Below are 26,125 nucleotides of genomic sequence, written 5' to 3' on the forward strand. Positions count from 1 at the left end.
AGTGACTTGCCCAGGGTCACGCAGCTAGAAAGTGTGTGACGCTGGATGTGAACTCAGGTCTTCTCTACCCCAGATCTAGCAGCTGGCTGCCTTCTTTGAACCCAAACGAAATATGCTCTCCGATAGTCCAGTGGGGCATAGTAGCATATGCTGGGCCTTCCTCCACTCATCACAAACTCTAGGAGGAAGTTACTTTTCCACAGAGCTGTCGTCACCTCCATCCCAGCAATCAGTTGCTCCTTTAGTGAGAACCAGAGCCATCTTCCATTAGCTGCATTCTTTGGATTCTACTCCATCATCATGATGCCCCTCCTTCCTCCTCTCCTTCCCTCTTTGGTACCCCCCCCCCCCCCCCCGCCCAAGCCCAAAGCTCATCACCAAGAAATCCATCATCACAGAGATTGCTCCAGCTTTGGTACTCACATCTCACACCCCATCACTATCCTCTGATTGAAAGCTCCCAAAGCTTCCTGTAGCTTTACTCTTTGGATTCCATTTCACCATAATCATACCTCCAGGCTGAGCCCCCTCCCTCTCCTGCTTTTTACCTTTATTTTGGGTATTGTCTTCCCCATTATAAACTCCTACAGGGCAGAGATGGTCTTTCCTTTCGTTTCTTTCTTTCTTTTTATTTTTGAGGCAATCAGGGTTAAGTGACTTGCCCAGGTTCACACAGCTAGCAAGTGTCAGGCTTCGATTTGAACTCCGGTCTTCCTGACTCCAGAGCTGGTATTCTATCCGTGAGCCACCTACCTGCCCTCCTTATTTATATCCCAAGCACTTGGCAAAGTGTCTGGCACATAGTAGGAACTTAATAAATGCCTACTGTATTACATATTGTAAAACTTCTCCCTGTGGGGATCATCTTCCCCTTTGATGGACGGTTGGTCAATGGTGGAGCCAAGACTTAAATTCTGGTCCTCTGACTCTAGGTACCATGTTCCCTTAAAAACAAAATGTATTTAAAAATAGGAGAAATAAACTACTCACAAAGAATTTTAAATTATGCCATAAGCAGAATTTAAAAAAAAAATCTGCTAAAACAAGGTTTGAGAAGCAAGTGAGAACAGAAGAGATGCTCTTCTGATACAAGAATAACAGCAGAAAAAATAGTGTACAATTACCCAGCGTGTAACGGTGCAGCTTAAGTTCATATTGTGGGTTGTCCATAGTTTATGCAGTAACAACTCCACACTCCAACATACTAAATCAGGGGTAGGGAGCCTGTGGCCTTCTAGGTCCTTGGGTGCAGCCTTTTGACTGAGTCCAAGCTTTACAGAACAAATCCTTTTATTAAAGGGATTTGTCCTATGAAGTTTGGATTCAGTCAAACGACCACACTTGAGGACCCAGAGGGCCAGACGTGGCCTCAAGGCCACAGGTTCCCCACCCCTGTAAATAAAACTGTTTTTAGCGCAGTGCTTATCCCAGTGCCTGCCACGTAGTAAGTACTTAATAAATGCTTCTTGACTGATTATGTTAAGAAAAAAGAAATAAAGGTGTAAGTCAGATTTTCCTTCATTTGACTGGCTTCATCTAAGTCTGGATGCACAGAAGAGCTTTGACAGAGGCAGAGTAAGCCAAAGGCAACATTTACTTTATCAGTTTTCCAAAATAAGATACCAAGACAATGACAGTAACATAAGACCACAAGAGGAACAAGGTCCTAATTACTACATACACACATAATTTTGAATTTAGGTGGAGGGGTGACCTTTTACAGATAACTCACAGAGAAAAGACAAATAAACAATTCCATACAAAAAATGGAACACATTCTCTACAATGTCTTCATTTTGCAGCCATGGTTTGTAGAAATTCTTCATGGTTTACTTGACCAACATGGTCCAAATTTGTTTCTCGGATTCCTTCGTCACACTATTAAGTTCTTTCTAAGATTTGGCATCACAAGATAATATTTTGCTGTACCAGTTAGACTTTCTTTTCCTTACCAAACATCTGCCTGCTTTCCTAATTTGTTTTTTGTTTTTTCATTTTTTTCTTCCATCATTATCAGAAATTCTACAAAGCCAATGATAAGCCAAGGACATGTAGTAGGAACTCATGGTTTCATATACAATTGTCTTTTTGTAAGCTATTGAAATATTTTGCTCATATTTAAATTTAAAGAAAATATACAAACATAAGCCAGTTGTGATTATGTCAACACCCACCTCATTAATCATATCCTGTAACACAGCTGCTGTGAGTTCTGCCCAAGTGACCTCATTATAGCACTTGATTTCTTTGTTAGAGTACTACGACATTGTCTTGGCTATCTCCTCTCCAAATAATCTTCAGCCTTGCTGCACAAATCATGAACAGGGCTGCTCTACCTTTTACTCAAAAGCATTCAGTGATTGCTCACTATTTGCTGACTCATCGATTCTGGCATTCGAGGTCACTTACAATAGGCTTCCCACTTGCTTGTCCAGTCCTATTTTATCCTGTTCCCCTTTTTGTGTCCCATATCTCCACCAAATGGAATTGAGTTTCAGGCCCCATTCTTGTTTTGTATTTTTGCATCTCCATGACTTGACCCCCACAATTCTCATCCACGAAATGAACTTGTTCCTTGTCCCCCACTATGTCCACCTGTTTAAGTACAACTTTCCTTCAAGGTTCAATTCAGATACCACCTCCTCTATGAAGCATAATAATAGCTAGCATTTATATAGCATTATAATGTTTGCAAAGCACTTTACAAATATAATCTCACGTGATCCTCACAACAACCCTGTGAGGTAGGTACTATTATGATCCCCATTTTACAGTTGAGGAAACTGAGGCAGACAAGTTGAATGACTTGTCCATGGTCACGCAGATAGTGTCTCAGACAAGATTTGAATTCAGATCTTCCTGCCTTCAGACTCAGCACTTTATCCACTGCCCTACCCCACCTAGCTGCCCCTAGAAAAAGCCTTCTCTGATTATCTCTTATCATCCAGATGAAAGTGATCTGTCTCCTTCAAGCTGTCTTAGTATTTTGCCTAGACCTTTCATTTGTACATGCAGTTTGCCCTTTTATCATAGTTACTGGTATACCCAACCTTTCCCCATTGGAGTGCAGTCTCTTTGAATGCGGAACCAACCACATATTTATCTTTGTATCACCAGCCCCTAAAATAATGCCTTGAACCTTGTACGTGCTTAATAAATGTATGGTAAATTTGATTAAATGTTTGCTTCACTACTTCCAAATGAAGACCGCAATGACAGAGAAAGGAGAATATGGACAGTGATTAGCTGGCTAACATGGCAGCAGGCAATGGAATCTGACTTTTGGTATTATTCAAGATTCAAGATGCATGAATGATGGATGGAGAGCATCTAGTAAGGACCAATATTTGGGTCATAAAGAACATATTTGGGGGGAAATCCTTATTTGATAGTAAGAAGTTTGGTTAAAAATGGAGAAAGGGAGAGAGTAAGAAAAGTGCCTAGACACAATTTTTAAACCAGAAACTACAAAAAGCATCAGCTATATATGATGAAATAGTAATTTAAAAAAGAATGGTATGAGGTGTCCAGTAATGCTAAAAAGCAAACAATTGGGCAAAGAGGAAGAAATGACAGAGTATCTAGAGGAATGCAACCAGGATGGTGAATGGCCTCAATTTTATGCAATTCAAGAATCCATTGAAGTAATTACAGATGTTTCCCACAGAAGGAAGAATAGTAAAACCAGGCATGCAGTTAAAACAAAAGGCTAGACTTTAAGTCAGGAAGACCTGGGTTCAAGTCTTGCCTCTGATACATATTAGTTACATGACCATGGACAAGTCACTTAACCTCTCCAAAACCCTAAGCCACTCTAAAAGTGTAAGCTACAGAACATTTGCTGATGTGCACTGGTGGAAAGAATTTTCATATTAGCAGGTTCCCACACTAATGAAATCACAGGTCAGGACAAATATTAGTGGTTAAGCCATCAGCTAAATTGAAAAAGAGGGGGAGAGAGAGGGAGAGAGACAGAGAGACAGAGAGAAAGAGAGAGACACACAGAGAGAGAGAGAGAGAGAGAGAGAGAGAGAGAGAGAGAGAGATCAAATGGCCAAAATGAAAATAACCAATGTGAATTTATAATGAACAGACAAAATATTATCAGAAACTACTATACACAATGAAGATGCTGGAAAGACTAAAAATTTAAAGAAAGTGGGTCATTTACAAAAACATAAATTAATAATATTACCAAAACAAAAAACAGGGGTGCCAGATAACCCAGTCTTACATACTGAAGTTGAATGAGCCATAATTGAGCTACCAAACAAAAACTTCTGGTCCAAACGGATAGCAAGTGAATTCTTAAAAACTTATTTAAGGAGCATTTTAAAAACTTTTCTCAATAATAAAGAAGGCACTCTACCAATCTCATTTTATGAGACATAAATGGTCCTGATACCTAAACCAGGAAGGGATAAAGCAGAGAAAAAAACTAAAGATTAATGTATTGATGCAAAATGTTTAAATAACATTTAACAGAGATTACAGCTATATATCCCAAAATTACTCATTAGTTTCTAGTTGGATTTACACCAGGGATGCAAGGTTAGCGCAAGATTAAGAAATCATTACAGATATAGAGTTTTTATCCAGCATGAATTTTCTGATATTTAATAAGCCATTTTATCTGTTTGAAGGGTTTCACATACTCATTACACTCATTTTTTGTAAGAATGTATGAGTTCACAGATGATTTATAGCACTCAAGTTGTTGCTGATGACTTTGACTCACTGTATTTATAGACTTCCTTCTCTATAGGTTTTTGATGGCTCTTAAGGTTTGAGTTGTTGCTGAATGCTTTATCACATTCACTACATTCATATGGTTTCTCTTTAGTGTGAACAACTTCATAATAAAATTATATTTCATATACTCTCATTCACGGAGATTCTTTGATATAAACTACTTTATACTTTTTGTTTCTAAGATTTGAGCTGTTGCTGTAGGATTTCCCACATTCATTACACTCACAGAGTTTTTTATAGTAAGATTTCTCTGATGACACGGGATATTCTATGACCAAAGATTTTCCCACATTCATTACATTCATAAGGTTTTTATGCAGTATGAGTCTTCTGATGATAAAAAAAGGATGTCCTACGACTAAAGGTTTTTCCACATTCACTGCATTCAAAGGGTTTTGCTCCAGTATGAATTCTCTGATGTTCACTAAGTCTTTCCTTCCGTGTAAAGGCTTTCCCACATTCACTACATTCATAGGGTATCACTCCAGTATGAATTCTCTGATGCTCACTAAGTCTTTCCTTCCGTGTAAAGGCTTTCCCACACTGCTTGCATTCATAGGGTTTCTCTCCAGTATGAATTTTCATATGTTCATTAAGCTGTCCACTTTGTGTGAAGGCTTTGCCACACTGACTACATTCATAGGGTTTCTCTCCAGTATGAATTTTCTCATGTTCACCAAGTCGTCCCTTATGTGTGAAGGCTTTCCCACAGTGACTACATTTGAAAGGTTTTAAACCAGAATGAATTCTCAGATGTTCAGTAAGTTGTCCACTTTGTGTGAAGGATTTCCCACATTCAGCACATTTATGAGGTTTCTCACCAGTATGAATCTTCAAATGCTCAGTAAGCCGTGCCTTCACTATGAAACCTTTCCCACACTGATCACATTCGTAGGGTCTCTCTCCAGTATGAATTTTCAGATGGTCATTAAGTCGTCCTTTCAGTGTGAAGGCTTTCCCACAATGATCACATTCATAGGGTTTCACTCCAGTATGAATTTTCTGATGTCCGTTAAGTAGTGCCTTCTTTATAAAAGCTTTCCCACACTGATTACATTTATAGGGTTTCTCTCCTGTATGAACTTTTTGATGGTCAATAAGGTGTGACTTTTGGATGAAACCTTTCCCACATTCACTACATTTGTGGGGTTTATCTGCTGAATGAATTTTCTTATGATCAGTAAGTCGTCCCTTTCCTGAGAAAGCTTTCCCACATTCATGGCATTTATAAGGTTTCTCTCCAGTATGAATTTTTTGATGTTCACGAAGTTGTCCCCTCTGTCTGAAGGCTTTCCCACATTGTTTACATTCATAGGGTTTCTCTCCAGTATGAACATTCTGATGTTCAAGAAGTGTACCCTTCTGTATGAAGGCCTTTCCACATTCATTACATTCATAGGGCTTGTCTCCTGTATGAACTTTCTGGTGTTCATTAAGCCGCCCTCTTCCAGTGAAGCCTTTCCCACATTCATGGCATTTATAAGGCTTCGTTCCTGTATGAACTTTCTGATGTTCATTAAGTCTTCCCTGTGCTGTGAAGGCTCTCCCGCATTCATCACACTCAAAGGGTTTCTCTCCATTATGAATTTTCTTATGTTCAGAAAGTCCTGTGCTTCGTGTGAAGGTTTTCCCACATTCGTTACATCTATTGCGTTTGTCTTTAGTATAGCTTCTCTGATGTTCAGTATGGGGTTTCCTAGGCATGTCATCCTTCCTACATTTATTATCCTTGCCAAGTTTTTCTCCATTACATCTCTCATGGTTTTGAGGAGAATCCGTGTGGTTACTGAAAGTTTGCTTATCATTATTATACTTACAAATATTCTTCCCAAAGGAAATTTTACTATGTTTAATTAGTTCTGAAAGCTGTCTGAAGAAGTTCTCTCTAGATATATCACATTTATGGACAGTTCTTTCCACTGGAACTGACTGTTGTGAAGTAGGTGATGACACTGGGCTACATTTTCGCTCAAATGTATTGCAGTTATGGGCCTTTGGTTCACTGGAAGTTTTGCTGTGATTGAGTGCTTCCTTCTTGGATTGTTTTTCCAGTTTTTCCTTCTGTATCTCTGGCTTGCTATTGCCTCCTGAAACTTTTCTAAGTTTTGAATCCTGTGAATTATCTTTTGTGCATTTTCTCTTAGAGGATTCTCTTACACAGAGATCCTGCTTTGCAGTTGACTTCTTGGTCCCACAGATAGTCTTGTGATGAAGGGAATCTGAAAAAAAATCCAAAAAAGCATGAATATGGACTGTTTGCTATGGTGGGAGAAAGGGAAATGCTTTATAGTATATTATAGAGTCTGTCTCTTTCATCAAGGAAAATGATGCACAATCTGGATATTGGATAAATGAAAAGGACTTGGTTGTAGGCAGTAGGGAATGAGCCAGTAGAGAGGGAAAGATTAAAAATAAATGAAAGAGTAGGGATGACAGAGGGAAGGGGCAATCTATTGGAGGAGATGGGATGGAATGGGATCACTTGGATAAGCAGATTAGCCTTGGTAAGGAGTAAGGCCACTTCATCATATGAGACAGGGTTGAAGTAGGAGAGAGGAGCAGAAGACATCTGAGTGGTAAGAGAAGAGGATGAGGGGAGAGGAGGGAGCTCACAGAGAAGAACCTTGGTTTTTTCTCGAAAATATAAGGCAAGGTTCTCAGCTGAAGGCAGAGGAAAGGGGAGCCCTGGGAAGTATGAGGAAGGATGAAAAGGTTTGGAAGAGCTGCCATGGATAGTGGGACAGCGAACTGATAAAGGAGACGTAGAAGGATTGCCTGGCAGCAGTGAGGGCCCATACATAAATCTGTAGTGCCTTGCCCAATGTAAAGTAGAATGAGTCACCTGGGAAGGGAGTGGGTTCCCTTTCCCTGGGGGGTCTCCAAGCTGATGTTGGATGACTCAGGAGACCTGAAGACCCCATGGTTCCTTTCCAACCCAAATTCTGAGATGACGATTGAGGATAAGGAAAGGAAAAAGGGCAGCTAGGGGGCACAGTGGATAGAATTCCAGGCCTGCAGTCAGGAAGACCTGAGTTTGAATCTAGCCTCAGACAATTCCCAGCTGTGTGACCTTGAGCAGGTCACTTAACCCTGTTTTCTTCAGTTTCCTCATGTGTAAAATAAGCTAGAGAAGGAAATGGCAAAACATTCCAGTATCTTTACCAAGAAAACCCCAAACAGGGTCACAAAGAGTTGGATGTGACTGAAACGACTGAACAACAACAAAAAAGGGAAAAGGACAAGGAAAATGAAGGAAACAAGTAATTATATCGTGCCCACTATGGGGCAGAAACTGTGCTAAGTGCTTTTTATAAATACTATCTCATTTGATCCTCACAACAACCCTGGGAGGTATGTGCTATTACTATTCCCATTATACAGTTGAGGAAACTGAGGCAACATAGGTTACATGGTTTGTTCAGGGTCACAGAGCTAGTGAGTGTCTGAGGCTAGATTTGAACTCTGGTCTTCCTGACTCTAGGCCCAGAGCTCTATCCACTTCACCACCTAGCTGCCTCTATGGAACAGGAAGGAAAGAGCGTGCAGAGTACAACTGGAGTGACAAGTGTGAGAAAAAGAATGAACCCCCCTTTCTTGGGGCCTGGAGATAAACAAGAAGTGAGAGATACCAAGGAAGCAATTGGTTGGAGGCTCTATGAAGGCCCTCATGCTCGACCGCCTTTGGCTTTCTCCAGAGCCCTTGCATCTTTAAGGAGCACTACCTGGCAGGTTATCTCCAGGTGCTAACACCTGGCTGGGCTGCTGCTCGCAAGAACTTGTGTTTGCCCAAGCGTTTTCTTCCCCTTAATTTATTATGTATTTATTTTCAACATCCCTTTTTATTTTTTTTTTAATTCTGAGTTCCAAATTTTCTTCCTCCCTGAAGTCCCTCCCCCACCCACTGAGAAGGCAAGCAATGTATTATATGTATGAAATCATGCAAAACATATTTCCCTAAGAGCTATGTCCCAAAAAAGCAAGAAAAATTAAAAAGTGAGAAAATTATACTTGTTTGCATTCAGAGCTAATCAGTTCTGTCTCTGGAGGTAGATAGCATTTTTCATCATAAATCCTTCAGAATTTTAGAACTCAGAATCAAGGATCATTATATTGATCAAAGTAGCCAAGTCTTTCAAAATTGATCATTGTTCCAATCTTGCTGTTACTATGTACAATGTTCTCCCACATAGGCTCACTTCCCCTTGCATCAGTTCACGTGAATCTTCCCAGGTTTTTCTGAAACCATCCCTCTCGTCATTCCTTATAGCACAATAGTATTCCATCACACCCATACACCACAACTTGTTCTCCCATTCCCTGCCTGATGAGCATCCCCTCAATTTCCAATTCTTTGCCACCGTTAAAGAGCTGCTATAAATATTTTGTACATATAGGTCCTTTTCCTTTTCCTTTGATCTCTTTGGGTACAGATCTGGGGCGGGATTGCTGAGTCAAAGGGTGTGCACAGTGTTTATCCAGTCTCGGCTCACTCTCTCACCCACCTTTTGGGATATGTCCTGCTGGAATACATGGCACTTCTCCTTGCTCCAGCCGGGAGATCACTTCTGGTTTAAAAGATTGAAGCCCTGTTTGTAGGGAAATAAATGGAAAGATTATGGAGAAAGAGAGTCATCTCAGCATTCAAAGCCTGCCTTCTTTTCTGCAGTAACATGAGGGCGAACTAGGAAGCTTAAAGGGGGACACAGAAGACCCAGCCTGGAGAATACTCCAGACCACATTCCCAGGAAGTCTGGTCTGGGAGGAAGGGGGTGGGCCACAGGGTTGACTGGGGCTGAAGGAAAAGCAGTTCATTTTAACTCACTCCTTCCTGGTGGGGATGGAGGGTGCTTTTAATGTTTTCAGGAAGCTGCCCTGAAACTTTAGGGGAGATATTTTGAGCTGAAGGTATGGCTCCAGCAAGGCAGAGATGTTTCTCCTGTGAACAGGGATCAGACATCTTGGGTTTGGGCTCTGAAGTATGTAGGCATCTCCCTCCATTATTATATGGATTCTTGACTCACCCTGCACATCAAGCCAAGACTCAGACCTTCCCCCCTCCCTCAGCCTCCAACCCCAGCTCTTAGGAAACAAGGATATAAAGACATCCATCCCAAAGGCAGACAGATTCTGAGTCCCAGGAGAGAGTGCTCCGTACCCAGGGAGACCAGGTTCTTGTAGTTCTCCAGCATCACATCCTTGTACAGGTCCCTCTGAGCAGGTTTCAGCTGTTTCCACTCAGACCGGGAGAAGTCCACAGACACATCTTCGAAGGTCACCAATCCCTGAAACATCAGGCACATTCCTGATCACTTGGGAACCATTCATTCACAGGAGCCACAGAGGACACAAAGTTGGTAGGAGGGAGAGAGAACAGTCATCCCACCAAGGAAGGCTTCTGAGTTATCGATGTCAAACAACCACTGAGAACATAAGGACAAGGGGGCCCACTTTAGGCCTGCGTGTCAAGAGCTTTATTTTGCTGAGTAAGCTCAACCTCCCAAAATATACCCAAGGGAAACAAGTACTCTACTGAAACCTCCAAAGTGTATAATTAACATAGACAAGATACAGCTTATAATAAAGCTAGACTAACAACTATACTCAAATACAAATATTGTTTATTAGCTTTAATTAAAATAACACTCATTCTTCTCGCCAGGGGTGTTGTAAGGCTCAAATGAGATAATGGATGTGAATCCTTTTCATAAACCTTATGGGTCTTATATAAATTTCAGATATCCTTATCATCATCATCATTATTATTAGCATAAAGACAACAGGCCTTCCATCCGGTCATGACTTTACTCCCTTCTCCTGCATTCCTGAGCTCAAGCAATTTTTATAGAACAAAACTGGAGTATTGTGGTAAATGACTCTCCAAAGAAAAAAAAATTATGCACGCGCTCTTAAATTTAATCTACGTTATGAACACTTTTCTCAAGTCTAGACAATCGACCAAACAAAATCATGCCCTAGTTTGTAGTGACTAGGGATTTCTAAGGTGTGGGTGCTCATGCCGAAAATGTAATGATCTGTGGCAAACTGGTTAGAACTATGCCAATCTTGTTTTGGGCAGAGTCACTTAAAAAGTAGATAAGGCTCTAAACGAGTTGAGAAAGGCAGTAACAATTCTGGAGGGGCAGGTCCTCACACGGAATCTTCCCCTGCCATTCTCTATGGGCACCACTAGCATGGAGGAGAAAAGGACGGAAAATCTAACGCCAGCAAGCCTGGAGTGCAGAGAGAACGTGACAGTGACCAGTATGGGGTGCGCATTGCTTGTGTTTAAAGCTGCCACAGCTGAATGACAGACTGCCCTTCTCAGGCTGATCTCTCTCCTAAAAGACAGGGTCAAGTACCCCAGAGCCTCTTCACAGTCTGGATTACCAGAGAACGAAGTCTTCTTTTGCAAGATGGGAGTAAGGCTTCAATGTGCCAACAAAGAAGAGAAGGATGCTGAGGAGGCAGAGGGAATCCTTACATAAGTAGGGAGCTGGGAATGAGAAAGAATGTGTGGCCAGTGGGAAGAGCCCCGGGGCTTTCTCCAAAAGAAGGCTCGTGAGCCACTCAGATCCCTCAGATCCCGGCCAGAAAGAAGCTCCTCCTTTGCCAAAGCGGAGAAGCCGACAACCTCTTCACTTGCTTTCATCGTAATTCCAACCTTCGAAAGGGGAAGGGACCAGCGATGAAGGCAACCGCTGTCTGGATTCTGATTCTCACCAGCAACCCGTCCATCAGACATCTGCAAAGCCCCTGCTATGTGTCAGGCACTAAAGATGCAGCTACCACAGGGAGACAGCGCTTGTCTTCAGGCACTTACATTCTCCTGGAAGGGGGAGCGGGGAGGGACATGGGCACAGACCACGTTCCCTGATAAGGAAATATGAGACAGAGACAAAATCAACACAAAATGGCTGGTCCAGAAGACTTTTAATGCCCTGTCCAGAGCTTCAGTGACCGAGAAACTCTGGGAACTCGGCACCATTTACCAGAACAAGCCATGGCTCCTGGATGAGAACAGTGGGAGTGCAGGGCTCTGGATGGAACTGGTCTAGAGCAGAGACAAAGGAGAGCGAGAAGCCCATTCCCCGAATGATGCCTGGGAACGCCAGGAGGGAAAATGAGCCCCACTCACCTGAATTCTGGCCAAGCGGACTGCAGCAGCTGCTCTTCTCTTGTGACCTCTTCTCTTATGATCCTCCTTCATGTTCTGGTCTCCAGAAGGTGGAGCTAGGAATAGGAAAAAGAATCATGGGGAAACAATCCCTTCTTTCAAGTGGCGGACTCACCAGGTCACAGATCCCTGCACACTGACTGGGGGTGATTCCCCTAGAGAATCTAAAGGGAAAGGGACTGGACCTGAGACTGCATTGGCATGGGGCATTCCAGTGTGAGAAACTCCTTCTACCGGTGCAGGTGGGCACCTTCTCTTCCCCGTACAGTCTGATGTATTTATCTGTTACATTTTGAGTTCTGAGTTGTCTCCCTCCCTCCCAACCCTTCATTAGGGAAGGCCAACATTTCATATAGATACATATGGGGAACCGCACAATACATACTACCATAGATCCGTCCCTTCTCTGGAGGTGCACGGCACTTTCCTTAAGTCCTTCACGGTTGATGTGAAGGTTCATATCACTCAGAACAGCTCAGTCATTCACGATTACTCTTGGAACAATATTGCTTTTGCTGTGCACAATGTTCTCTTGGTTCTGCTCATTTTACTCTGCATTATTTCATATAAGTCTTTCTATGATTTTCTAAAATCAACCTGTTCATCATTTTCTTACAGTACAGTAGTATTCCATCACAATCACACAACACAATCACAACTTGCTCAGCCGTTCCCCAATTGATGGGCTTCCCCACAATTTCCAATTATCGCCACCACAAAAAGAGCTGCTATAAACATTTTAGAACCCATAGGTTCTTTTCCTTTTCCCTGATCATCTTGGGAAATAGACGTAATAATGATATTGCTGGGCCAAAGGGCAGACACTGTTTTATAACTCCTTGGGTATAATTCCAAATTGCTCTCTAAAATGGCAGGATCAGTTCACAGTTCCACCAACAGTGTATTAGTGTCCCAACTCTTCCACATCCCCTCCAACATTTTCATTTTCCCCTTCTATCATTTCAGCCAATCTGATAGGTATAAGATGATATTTCCATGCTATTTAAATTTGTATTTCTCCCCAATCAATAATGATACATAGCATTTTTTCATATGACTACATATGACTACATATAGCTTTGATTTCTTCTTCCAAAGATTGCCTGTCCATATCTTCTGACCATTATCTAGTGGGGAATGACTCATATTCTTTTTTTTAATATCTTATTTTCCCCCGTTACATGTAAAACAATTTTAAACATCTGTTGTTAAGTTTTGAGCTCCAAATTCTATCCCTCCCTCCCCGAGACAGTAAGTGATCTAATATAGGTTATACATGTGTAATCATGTAGAACATTTCCATATTAGTCATTTGTGGAAAAAAACAAGAGAAAGAGAGAGAGAGAGAGAGAGGAAGAGAGAGAGAGAGAAAGAAAGAAAAGAAAAAAGAAGGAAAGTGAAAAATAGTATGCTTCAATCTGTATTCCAACTCCATCAGCTCTTTCTCTGGAGATGGATAGCAGTTTTCATCATGAGTCCTTTAGGATTGTCTTGGATCATTGTAATGCCGAGGACAGCTAAGGAATGACTCATATTCTTCTAAATCTGACTCAGTTCTCCATATATTTGAGATATGAGGCTTTTAACTAAGAAACTGGTTATAAAATTTTTTTCACCTAATTTTCTGTTTTTCTTTTAATCTTGGCTACATTGGTTTTATTTATACAACAGCGTTTAACGTAATCAAAATTATCCATTTTACATTCCTCAATGCCCTTTATCTCTTATTTATTCATAAATTATTTTCCTATCTACTAATCTTATAGGTAATATGTTTCATGCTTCTCTAATTTACTTATGACATTTCCCTTTATGTCTACCTCATGTACCAATTTTGACAGTATCTTACTTAGTAAATGGTGTAAGATAGTGGTCTATACCTAATTTGTGCCAGATGGCTTTCCAGTTTTCCCATCAATTATTACCAAATAGTGAGTTCTTATCCCAAAAGCTTAGATCTTTAAGCTTAGATCTTTATGTTTATCAAACATAAGGTCATTATACTCATTTATGTACACCTAATTCTGATCCACCATTGTTTCTTAGTCAGTACCAGATAGTTGTGATAACTGCTATAAGCCATTCTCTTTCTTTTTTTTTTAATTTTAATTTTTAGGCAATTGGGGTTAAGTGACTTGCCCAGGGTCACACAGCTAGTAAATGTCAAGTATTTGGCCTGAGATTTGAACTCAGGTCCTCCTGACTTCAGGGCCGGTGCTCTATCCAGGGCGCCACCTCGCTGCCCCTCTAAGCCATTCTCAACAAGTGACAGGCCAACTGTACCATTGAGATGATTTCAGGACAAGACAGCAGAAAGCTTTCGGAGGGAAAGGTTTCCAAGAACAAAGCTGATAATCACTGGTAACAGTACTATGCGCTTTCCTCTCCTCCTGGAAATAGATAGCATGTTTTTATATGCAGCAGAGTTGGAATGGGATATGTAGAATCACCATCAAAGACACCCAACATTCACACTCATTGAGTGAGCTAGGGAGACCTTTTATCCCCTAATGTATATCCACTGTGTAGAGGCAATAGGGTGGTTCTGGGATAGGAGATGACAGAAAATGTCGGTGCCGTCTTCATGAAAGATTCCCCAGAAAATGTTGGTGCCATCTTCATGAAAGATTCCCCAGAAAATGTTGGTGCCATCTTCATGAAAGATTCCCCAGTACCCTCTTGCTTATGGGGAATAGGTGAATGGAGTAAAGGCAGACCCTACAGAATTGAAGGGAGACTCAGGCAGTAAGAATGGAGCTCACGTATCCAAAATGAGATCATTTAGAAAGGCCAGAAAAGGCCATGCTGATAGCAGGTCTCCAATATGACAAAATGTAGCCGCAGACTTATTCTACACCTCCTCTCCTCTCCTCAACCAGGTATGACTCACTAACAAGTTTCCTTCTGTATGACAAAGAGACCAAGGACAGGGGGAAAGGACCCATATGTACAAAAAATATTTAAAGCAGCTCTTTTGTAACGGCAAGGAACTAAGAAGTGAGGGAATGCCCATCAATTTGGGAATGGCTGAGCGAGTCATGGTGTATAAGTATCACGGAACAGTGTTGTGCTCTAAGAGATGATGAAGACAGTGGTGTCAGAGAAGCTCGGGAAGACTTGTATGAACTGATACAGGGGGCGGTGAGCAGAATGATTTATACCATCACAACAATCTGATAAAGACAAACAACTCTGCAAGACTTCAGAACACTGATCAATGCGATGATCGATCAGAACTCAAGAAGGCTGACTGTGCATTCTGTGCATTGTACCTCCTCGCTGTCTACATTTTTATTACAGGCAAACATGGAAATATAAATGGCTAAATTATTATGCTGAACTTTTAAGACTCAAGACCTAAAAGAGAAAAACAGCTAGCATTTATTAGCACTTACTGGTGTGTGAAAACACTTTTCACACGTTATCTCATTTGATTTTAATAACTCTATGAGGTAGATACTCTAAGGATTATATTTTTGGATGGAAACTGGCATTAGAGAAATTAAGTGACGTGCCCACGGTCATGCAGCTAATTAAATGTCTGAAGCAAGATTTGAACTCAAGTCTCTTCTGACTTGAAATCCAGCAAACATGCCACTATGCCTTCTTGTTTCCCACAACCTTAATCGACTGACTATCCCAAGATGTAATTTAATAAGGACAATCACCCAAGTGCTTCATTAAATACTGCATGTGAAGGCAACCTGACGGTTTTAATAAGTTACTCAATTATTATATATATTATTATAATTGTTATTAATAATATTAATACTTTTAAGATTTGCAAAGCATTTTACAAATATTAACTCATCTTAGTCTCACAATAACACTGGGAAGTAGGTACTATTATTTTCCCCACTTTACATCTGGGGAAACTAAGGCAGGTTAAGCGACTTGCCCAGTATCAACAACTACTAAGTATCTGAGGATGGATTTGAACTCAGGCCTCTCAGACCCAGGTCCAGGACTCTAATGTTTTACTAGGTGGCTAGGTCGACAGGAGGCAACAGTGAGGCACGGTAGCTGAAGAGCTCCTCCCAGGAAGGCCGCATGGGGCCCAGAAGGGAAGTCATCACCCTGCTACCGATGCTCCATTCTGGTACCACTTTTTGGGAAGAAGGCTGGCCAGCTCAAAGGACATGACCAGGCTGCTGAGGGAATGAGACTCCCTCTCAGGAGACGGCCTTGTTCCTCCTGAGGTTTCTCTGTTCTCGTCTCTCCAACCCTGTGGAGACGGAGATGAGACCCAGCATTCTCACCTTTCTCCTTGGGCGCCTTCCTCCCCGACATCTTCTTGATGCTCTCACTTTCCCCAGGGGCGGGAGAATCAGGGACCACTGGCCCACAGGCAGCTCCAAGATCTGCTCTCTCCTGGCTCTGACCGGGTCAGGACACGGGCTGGAAGACTTCTCTCAGAGTTCTCCCTTCACTTTCCTGCAGAACCGGAGTCTGGGGGCCAAACCAAAATCACTCGATTCAGTAACCATTTATCAGGCCATACACAAAAGCGTTTCTTGTCCTCAGGAAGCTTACATTCTACTGGGAGAGAGGAGGAGGAGGGTGTGAGACCACACGTACACAAGAAGTAAAATAACTTAGTGTAGGAGAAAGCGATGACAACCGGGGGAGCTGGGAAGCCTTCATGGAGGAGGCGGCGACACAGCTGAACCTTCAAGGAAGATTCAACACTCGTGAGGCACATGAAGGGCCAGGGCATCGAAGGAAAGGGAAACACCCAGTGCTGGGAATAGCCAGGAGCCCCGTCTGGCGGCAGGAACCCCGTCTGGCGGGCGTCCGGGCTACACCAGGGTAAATGGTGTGACACAAGCCCAGGAGTGTGCCCGTAAGACGGCAGAGGCAGTGGAGGCCGGGCCCACGAGTTCGTGTGGTGGCCGGGAGGCAGCGGGAAGCCACTGAAAACGTCTCGGCAAGGGAGGGGCCCAGTGTGCCCTCCGAGGACTGTCTGGGCACCCGTGTAGTGCTGCTGCAGATGCCGAGGCCTCCCTTCCATCCACCAGACTGACTAAGGAGACAGAATGAAAATGACTCCGTGGGAGAGACGGAGGAAAAATAGGCACATCTGTACCTTAGGCTCCACTTACCGGTGGAGCTGTGAAACGGTCCAGCCATTCTGGGAAACAATGTGGAACTAAGCCTAAAGAGGCATCAAACTGTACCTATCCTTTGGCCTGTCAATATCACTACTAGGCTTACTCCTCAGAGATCAAAGAGAGAGGCAGAGGACTCATATGTACGGAAATAATAATTATAATCATTTTGGGGGGGTCAGTTGTGTCTGACTCTTCATGATGTCATTTGGGGTTTTCTTGGCAGAGAGACTGGAATGGATTGCCATTTCCTTCTCCGGCTAATTTTATAGATGAGGAAACTGAGGCAAACAGGGTTAAATGACTTGCCCAGGGTCACAAAGCTACTAAGTGTCTGAGGCCAGATTTGAATTCAGGTCCTCCTGACTCCAGGGTTGGCACTCTGTCTACTGCACCACCTAGACATAATTACAGTAGTTCTTTTCGTAGCAACAAAGAACTTAGAAGAAATTGGATGCTCACAAATAAGACAATGGCTTAAGAAATTATGTCGTATGATTTGAAATAGCTACAGAATACATAAAATACTCGGGAGTCTACCTGCAAGACACACTTAGGAACCATATGAGTATAACTACAAAACATTCTTTATAGAGATAAAGGCCGACATAAATAATTGGAGAAATCTTAATTGCTTACGGGTAGGCTGAACTAGGGCAGCTAGGTGGTGCAGTGGATAGAATGCTGGGCCTGGAGTCAGGAAGACTTATTTTTTTGAGTTCAAATTCTAGCCTCAGACACTTAGTAGCTGGGTGACCCTAGGCAAGTCACTTAACCCTGTTTGCCTCAGTTTCCTCATCTGTAAAATGAGCTGGGCAAGGAAATGGCAAACCACTCCAATATCTTGGCCAAGAAAAACCCAAAATGGGGTCATGAAGGGTAAGACATGGTTGAAAATGACTGAACAACAACAACAAATGAACCGACATAATAAAAATGACAATACTAGTTAAATTAATTCACTTACTCAATGCCACACCAATTAAACTACCAAAGGTTTGCTTTACAGAGCGAAAAAAAAAAAACCCAAACTATTAACAAAGTTCATGTGGAAGAACAAAAGATCAAAAATCTCAAGGATATGACTGAAAACTGAACAACAGTAACAAATTGAACACTGAAATAGAATTTTGAAAATCAAAGGAGAGATGAACAAAATTCAAAGTAAAAAAAGCAAACCGCCATTGAACTAATAAATAAAACGAATGGGTGTGTTGTTAAAAAAAACAATGAAATAGATAAACTATTGGTTAATTTGATTAAAAAAGAAAACAAAATTACCAGTATCAAAAATGAAGCAAGTGAATGCATTTCCAACAAAGATGAAATAATAGCAATTATTTGGAGTTATTTTGCCCAATTATATGCCAATAAAACTGACAAGCTAAGCAAAATCAGTGAATATTTACAAAAATATAAACTTCCCAGATTAACAGAAAAATAGAATACTTAAAGAACCCTATGTTAAAAAAAAGAAATCGAACAAGTCATAAATGAGCTCCCTAAGAAAAAATCTCCAGGACCAGATGGATTAACAAGTGAATTCAACCAAACATTCAAGGAATAATTAATTCTAATACTACATAAACTATTTGAAAAAACAGATAAAGAAGGACTCCTACTGAATGCCTTTGATTACACAAATACGGTTTTGATGCCTAAACCAGGGAGAACAAAAACAGAGAAAGAAAACTATAGGCCAATTTACCTAATGAGAATTGATGCAAAAAATTTAAATAAAATACCAGCAAGGAGAGTATAGCAATGTATTACAAAGATCACACACTACAACCGGTTGGGATTCTTACCAGGAATGCGGGCCTGGTTCAATATTAGGAAAACTATAGGTATAATTGACCGTATCTATAACAAAAATAACAAATCGCATGATTGTATCAGTAGATGCAAAAAAAAGCTTTTTGACAAAATACAACATTCATTTCAATGAAAAACACTAGAAAACACAGGAATAAATGGAGCTTTTCTTAAAATGATTAATATCTATCTAAAACTAAGAGCAAGTGTTATCTGTAATTGGAATAAAATAGAAGCCTTCCCAGTAAGATTAGAGGTGAAGCAAGCATGGCCATTATCACCATTATTATTCAATATTATACCAGAAATGCTAGCCATAGCAATAAGACAATAAAGAGAAATTAAAGAACAAGAAGAGGCAACTAGGAAACACAACTATGACTCTTTGCAGATCTTTGTTGTACTTAGAGAACCTTAGGGAATCAGCTAAAAAAATTAGTTGAAACAATGAACAACTTTAGCAAAGTTGTAGGATGTAAAATAACCCCACATGAATCATAAGCATTTCTATATTTTACCAACAAAGGAGGAAGAGATAAAAAGGGAAATTCCATTTAAGATAACTGCAGATAGTATAAAATATTCTGGAGTCAACCTTCCAAGACATGCACAGGAAATATAGGAACACAATTACAAAACACTTTTCACACAAATACATATCTAAACAATTGGAGAAATATTAACTGCTCATAGATAGGCTGAGCCAATATAATAAAAATGATGATTCCACTGAAATTAATTTACTTATTGAGTATAATACCACTCAAACTACCAAAGAATTATTTTGTAAAGCTAGAAAAAATAGTAACAAAATTCATCTGAAAGAACAAATAGACAAAAATATCAAAGGAATCACTGGGGAAAAAAGTGAAGGAAAGTGGCTTAGCAGTATCAGATTTAAAACTACATTTTAAAGCACTAATCATCAAAACAATATGATATTGGATAAGAAACAAGAGTTGCTGATTAGTGGAATTGATTAGGTACACAATGACCATACTTATCTTTGGGGCTGGATAACCTCAAAGATCCAACTTTGTGGGCCAGAACTCATGATTTTACAAAAACTGCTAGGAAAACTGTAAAGCAGTCTGGCAGAAACTAGGCATAGACCAACATCTCAGACCACATACTGCCCTAAGGTGATACCATAATTAAATCAGGGGAGCGCAGGAAAATTACCTATCAGATCAATGGATAAGGGAAGAGTTTATGGCCAAACAAGAGATGGGAAGATCTACCTATCCTCTTTATAGAGGTAAAATGGATAATTTTGGTTACATGAAGTTAAAAAGCTTTTGCGCAAACAAATGAAGGCAGCCAAAAGTAGAAGGAAAACAGGAAACTGAGAAATAAAATTTATAGCAAGTTTATCTGATAAAAGTCTCATTCCTCAAATATATATAGAACTGATCCAAATTTATAAAAATAAGAGCCATTTTCAATTGATAAATGGTCAAAGGATATGAACAAGTAGTTTGCAGAAGAAGAAATCAGAGCTATCAATAGTTCTATGAAAAAATGCTCTAAATTACTAATGATTAGAGAAATTCGTATTAAAACAACTCTGAGGTACCACCTCACACCTATCTAGATTGCTAACATGACAGGAATGGAAAATGACACATGCTGGAGGAAATGTGTAAAAATATGGACTCTAATGCACTGCTGGTAGAGTTGTGAACTGGTCCAACCATTCTGGGGAGCAGTATGAAACTATGCCCAAAGGGTGATAAAACTGTGCATACCCTTTAGCCCAGAAATATCTCTATTAGGTCTATAGCCCAAGGAAACAAAAAAAAAAAAAAAGGAAAAGTACTTACATACCCAAAAATATTTATAGCAGTTCTTTTTGTGGTGGCAAAAAATTGGAAATTGAGGGAACGTCCACCAATTGAGGAACGGCTAAACAGGTTATGGTATACGATTGTGATGGAATACTATTATGCTATAAGAAATGGTGAGAGGTTTCAGAAAAACCTGGAAAGACTTACATGAACTGATGCAAAGTGAAGTGAGCAGAACCAGGAAAGCATGGTACACAGTAACAACAATCCTATAATAATTATCATCTGTGAAAGCCTTAGTTACTCTTCTCAGCACAATGATCTAAGACAATTCCAAAGGACTCACAATGAAAAATACTATGCACATTCAGAGAGAGAATGGATGAACACAGTGCAGACTGAAGCATATTTTAAAACTTTGTTTTTCTTGCCTTTTTTTTAAACAACAAGGCTAATATGGAAATGTGTTTTACGTGACTTCACATGTATTCTATTGCCTGCCCCTTCTCAGTGGATAGGAGGGGGCCTGGAAGAAGGGAGACAATTTGGAACCCAAAATTTTAAAAATGAATGTTTACAAACAGACAAATGAGAACATAATGGAATATTACTGTCTTGTAAACAACAGTAACTGTGGTGAATATAGAGAAGCATGGAAGGCTCACACGGACTGATGAAGTAAGTGGACCCAAGACAGTAATATACACAGTGACGACAACAATGTTAACGGAAAGAACCTACACCTCAAAATAAGGAATGAACGGTGCAGGATTACAGGGAACAAACATGACCCCCAGGGAAGAGACGGGAGAAGATACCTCTCCTAACTTCTCTGCAGTGGTGGGAGGTCCACAGATGTGGAGCACTGTCTTTATTTTCATATTTTTGTCAATGAATTAATTGATTTAGCTGATTTTTTTCTCTTTCTCTTTTAAAGAAATTATTTGTTATATGGGATGGCTCTCTGGGAGGGGGGAAGAGGGGAAGTGATCCAAGAGGAAATCTAAGCCATATTAAAAACAATACCAATAAAATCTATTTTAAGCAAAAAAAAAAATTACGTATTATTTACACATTTGGGAAGAAAAACAAGCTGATCCATAATTTCATGTACAATCCTCTATATTTTTACATATATATGTGTACATGTATGTATCTATATATGTAACACATATATACACACATGTGCATACATGCATGGGTATGTGCAATATAGGTACACATTGGCTTTATATACATACATGTACAATATACATATGTACATATACATATATGCTATAAATTTTATTTTCCAGTTTCCTGCTTTCCTTCTACTTTTGGCTGCATTGGTTTTGTTTGTGAAAAAACTTTAATTTCATATAATCAAAATTATCCATTTTACCTCTTCTATAGAGAGGATAGGTACATTTTCTCTCTTGTTTGATCATAAAGAAGACATACACATATATACATATACATACATATATGTATATATCTCTACACCTATACACACACACACATATATACACATGCATACATATATCTATGTGACAAACATACATGTTTGTTAAGTTCAGAATAAAGAAAGACATTGCTTTTAGACAAATGAAAAAGATCTTGGGGGTCTTAGCGGACGGCAAACTCATGATGAATCAGTGGGTAATGCGACAAGCCAAGAAGGCAGTGCTCCCTTGGTGAGCATGTGGAGAGGCACAGATTCCAGGAATGAGGAGGTATAAGTATCTGCCAGTGCTTAGCACATAGTAGGTGCTTGCAGCAACAATGTGTGTTGACTGACAAAATATAAATGCGGCTTTAGGAGTCTACATATAATACACAAAATTTAACTTAGCTCGGCCTCAGGGACATAAAGGGAAAGCAATAAAAGTAGAAAGAGATATTGTAGGATGTGAATGGAGTGGGGAAGAGATTGTGGAAGATGGCGAGGGAGAGAGGTTGGATCTGAGACCTCAACGGGACAAAGAACTCCAGGGTGAGGAACCTTCCTCTATTTCACCTTCTGCCATTAATGACCTGCCTAGAACATTGAGGTTAAGTGACTTGCTTAGGGTGACATAGCTAGAATTCGTGTTAGAGGGAGGACCTGAACCCAGGTCTTCCTGGCTTTCTATTTACTTTAGGAGAATCGATTTCGAGCAAGAAACAGCCACAAAGATCATTTCCTCCCTTGTTTTGGAGATGAGGAAACAGCCACAGCTGAAGAGATCTGGGCTGATCACACCACTAGTGGGGCCCAAACAAGAGAAGACAGGGATCACGGGTCGGAGGGGCTGTGCTGATGATGGTGGCTTGGGATAAGCATGGAGCAGGAGGCCAGAGGGAGGACACAGCAGGTGGGTGGGCGGGGAGGGTCATTAGAGAGGCCCCTTCCCTTGACCACCCGTCCCTCCTCAGGGCTTCTGTCTGTCATGATGCTCTGTCTGCTTACAGCCAGGGCACACCCACATCTCTGGTCCGAAGGCTGGTAGGGCCTGGGCCTGGACTGTGAACCCCTCAGCCCCCTCGCATCAGGCCTCTTTCTGTCCTCTGTCACTGGGGACCACGGGGCCCCTATAGCATGAGCCTGAGATGAGGTACAACAGTGTGCAAAGAGCCACGGGGAGCCCAGGTCTTTCCCTCAGTCCCTACAGCACCTTTCCTGCCTGCAGAACTGCAGAGCCCAGCCTTCCAAAGCCCAAGAGGGGCCCTGCCCAGGACACAGACGCCCATGCAGGGCATAACCATGTGAAACTCCCAGCCTGCTCCTGAGCCCTCCAGCTGCACGCCCGTCTCGCCTCCCTCCAGCCCCAGCCAGGGCACGTCGAACCCATCCCCCCTTTTGCATTCCCCAGCCAGTGGGCACACAGAATCTGCTCCTCCCATCCGGTTATACAGTTTACACATCAGAAGGTCCCTTCCCTCCACTGCAAACTCGCCCTTCCCAGGCATCCCCAGTTACACGCCAGCCTCCTTACAGCAACCCTTTACACGAGTCAGCCGCTGGGAGCGGGGCGCCAGCCGCCCCGGGGGGCTCCTCCCAACCCCCTCGCAGCCCCTAGCTGCTGGCGATGGTTACACACCAACTCACCTCCTCCCGCCGCACGCTCACCCGCCTCTGCTGCCCTGCTCCTGCGGGCCGGCCAGGGTTCAAGGCAAAGCCGCCCTCTCCCTCTGCCCTCGGTTACTCATCCTCCCTCCCCCGCTCGTGACCAATCCTCCTTCACCTGTTGCCCTTGGTTACAGCCGGCCGGCTCCTGTTTCCCTTGGTTACGTGGCCTCCCTCCCCCATCACCGCACACCAGCCCTCACCTGTTGCCCTTGGTTACAAGCCTCTATCTCCGGTTGCCCTTGGTTACCCAGCCTCCCCGCTCCCTGCACGCCGGCCCTCATCGGTTGCCCTTGGTTACGAGCCCACCATCCCCCGCTGCCCCCAGCTGGAAGTCAGCCGGACCCCTCTGTGCCCTGCACACGCCCTCCCCTGCTGTCTAGCGGCACCCCCTCCTCCCCCGCCGCCCGCCCCCTCCCCACGGGTCTCTGGCCCACCCCCACCCCTTTACAACTGGCTAGCTTCCTCCCCGGATGGAGCTCTCCCTGCGTCCCCTCCCCCGGCACCGCGCCTCCATCCCGCCGATTCCCCCGCCGCCATACCTGGGCTGGCCCTTGGCCACGCAGCTTCCTCCAGCTGTCTCGGTCTCTGGGGAGCCCGGGCTGCACCAACGAGCGCGCAGGCGCACGGTCTCCGCTTCCCCCTCCCCCATGGGGACAAAGCGGCTCGAGCGAAGCTAGCGGCGCGTAACCCCCCCCCCCCCCCCCCCCCGTTCTGCGCCTGCGTTCTGCAGACCCCCTACAGCCGGGCTCCAGGAAAGGGGCGGGGCCGCTGCCGAGCGGATGACGTCACCCAGCCCGGGGTCCCTCTCCTCCCGGGTACGCCGGCACGCCATTCCCCGGCCCCTTCCTCCCTCCCGCTCCGGTGGCTCTGCGCACGTATTGAGCAACTATTGAGCACCTGCTGGGAGCGCATTGCGGGGCTTCCGCGGAGACAGGAAGGAAAAAAGAGACTGATGGGCCCCGCAGTCCGGGAGCTCCTAGTGCAACAGGGACTGGCAGGGTCCCGTGAAATGCGGCAGCGCCGCGGGGGTTCAAGACATGGCCTCAGTTTGCCCCCTCCGTCAAGCAAGGGAATTTCCCGAGAGGGTCTCAACTTTCATTCAATCATTATTGTGTCGGCAGCTAAAGAAATGGGCTCACGGCCATGGGAGAAGTGACCTGAAACAGGGAGCTTTTATTAGGCACCAGCTGTGGATCCAGAGACAAAACAGGACCCTCCCTGGAAAAACGGAGGACAGCGCCTAGGCATATAGGTGTAAGGACATGCTTAAGGATGTCAGTCAACGATTCACTCACCCCTTTGAGTACCAAATAAAATAGCCCGAATTTCCTTAGCACTTTAAGGTTTGCAAATACTCCCTTATTTGATCCACACAACAATCCTGGGAAATATATGCTATTATATATGTCCCTGTTTTACAGATGAGGAAACTGAGGCAAGCAAAAGTTAAGCGACTTACCCAGGGTCACACAGCTAATTTTGGCATTTGAAGTCAAATTTGAACTCGGGTCTTTCTGACACCAGGCTCAGTATTCTGTTCGTTACACCACTTACCTGCCTTATAAGGCAATTAGCCCTGATATTTTCATTAGCCGAATCAGTCAAAGGCATATTAATGTAAGCCCACATCACCTTGTGTATTACCTATGGCAAAGGGAAGGAGTGCTTATACAATCTCCTAGATGGAAGAGACTACGTAGGGATGCTGCCCCACTAAGGCAGGAGGATGTGGGGGTGGGTGGGGTGGCTGTTAATGGAGAGAAGGAGGTGGATGTACAACATGGAGGTGAGAACAGCAAGGTTGTGGCAACTGAAGGGAGGAGGGGGACGCTGTCTGGACTCTGGGGACGTCCCACTCCTACTGAGTTGTGTCTCCCACAGCGGTGCTAGCTTCCGTTCTCTCTCAGGTTTCTAGAGACTAGGCTTGGGGAGCTCAGGGATGTCTTTTCTTGTCTGTGCACCCCCGCCCCTGGGCTCCCCTCCATGACAATAGTTGAAATGTCAGAGACTTAATTAGCTTTTACAAAGGGACCACATTCCTTATATTTGCAAGGCTTCTCTCCATTAAGAATTCTTTCATATGAAATAAGGGCAGAACACTGGTTTAATGGTTTCCCGTATTTCTTGTACTTATAAGGTTTCTATCCAATGTGAATTCTGTGATGGGCTCTAAGTGCTGACCCCCAGGTGAAACCCTCCCCACATTCACAGAGTTTATCTCCATGTTGAATTCTTTCATGAGTAATGAGGGAGGAAGTGTAGGAGAAGGACTTCCCATATTCATTATACTTATGGGGCTTTTTTTCCAGTATCATTTCCCTGATATCATGTAAAGGCTGAGCTAGACGTGAAATACTTCTGACATTCCTTACATTCAAAGGCTTTCTCCCTGTTATGAATT

The 26,125-nt window shown here is 42.6% G+C and overlaps 1 protein-coding gene across 2 annotated transcripts; it reads right to left on the minus strand.

Annotated features, from left to right (window-relative positions):
* Positions 1-2,871: 2,871 nt before the first annotated feature.
* LOC114042381 (zinc finger protein 260-like) lies at positions 2,872-24,312 on the minus strand. 2 transcript variants are annotated; one of them, XM_027861066.1, is made up of 6 exons: positions 24,264-24,312; positions 16,186-16,375; positions 11,888-11,982; positions 9,908-10,034; positions 9,255-9,338; positions 2,872-6,971 (listed from the first exon to the last, which is right to left on the minus strand). In XM_027861066.1, exons 2-6 carry the CDS (start codon positions 16,214-16,216, stop codon positions 5,065-5,067), a joined length of 2,244 nt encoding a protein of 747 aa, XP_027716867.1. In that variant the 5' UTR covers positions 16,217-16,375; positions 24,264-24,312; the 3' UTR covers positions 2,872-5,064. The 2 variants fall into 2 exon arrangements, with proteins under 2 accessions (XP_027716867.1, XP_027716866.1); XM_027861065.1 differs by lacking the exon at positions 24,264-24,312 and having other exon boundaries at positions 16,186-16,471.
* Between the last annotated feature and the right edge of the window lie 1,813 nt (positions 24,313-26,125).

This window comes from Vombatus ursinus, unplaced genomic scaffold, assembly GCF_900497805.2.
Source record: "Vombatus ursinus unplaced genomic scaffold, bare-nosed wombat genome assembly UNPS02014417.1, whole genome shotgun sequence".
NCBI lineage: Eukaryota > Metazoa > Chordata > Mammalia > Diprotodontia > Vombatidae > Vombatus > Vombatus ursinus.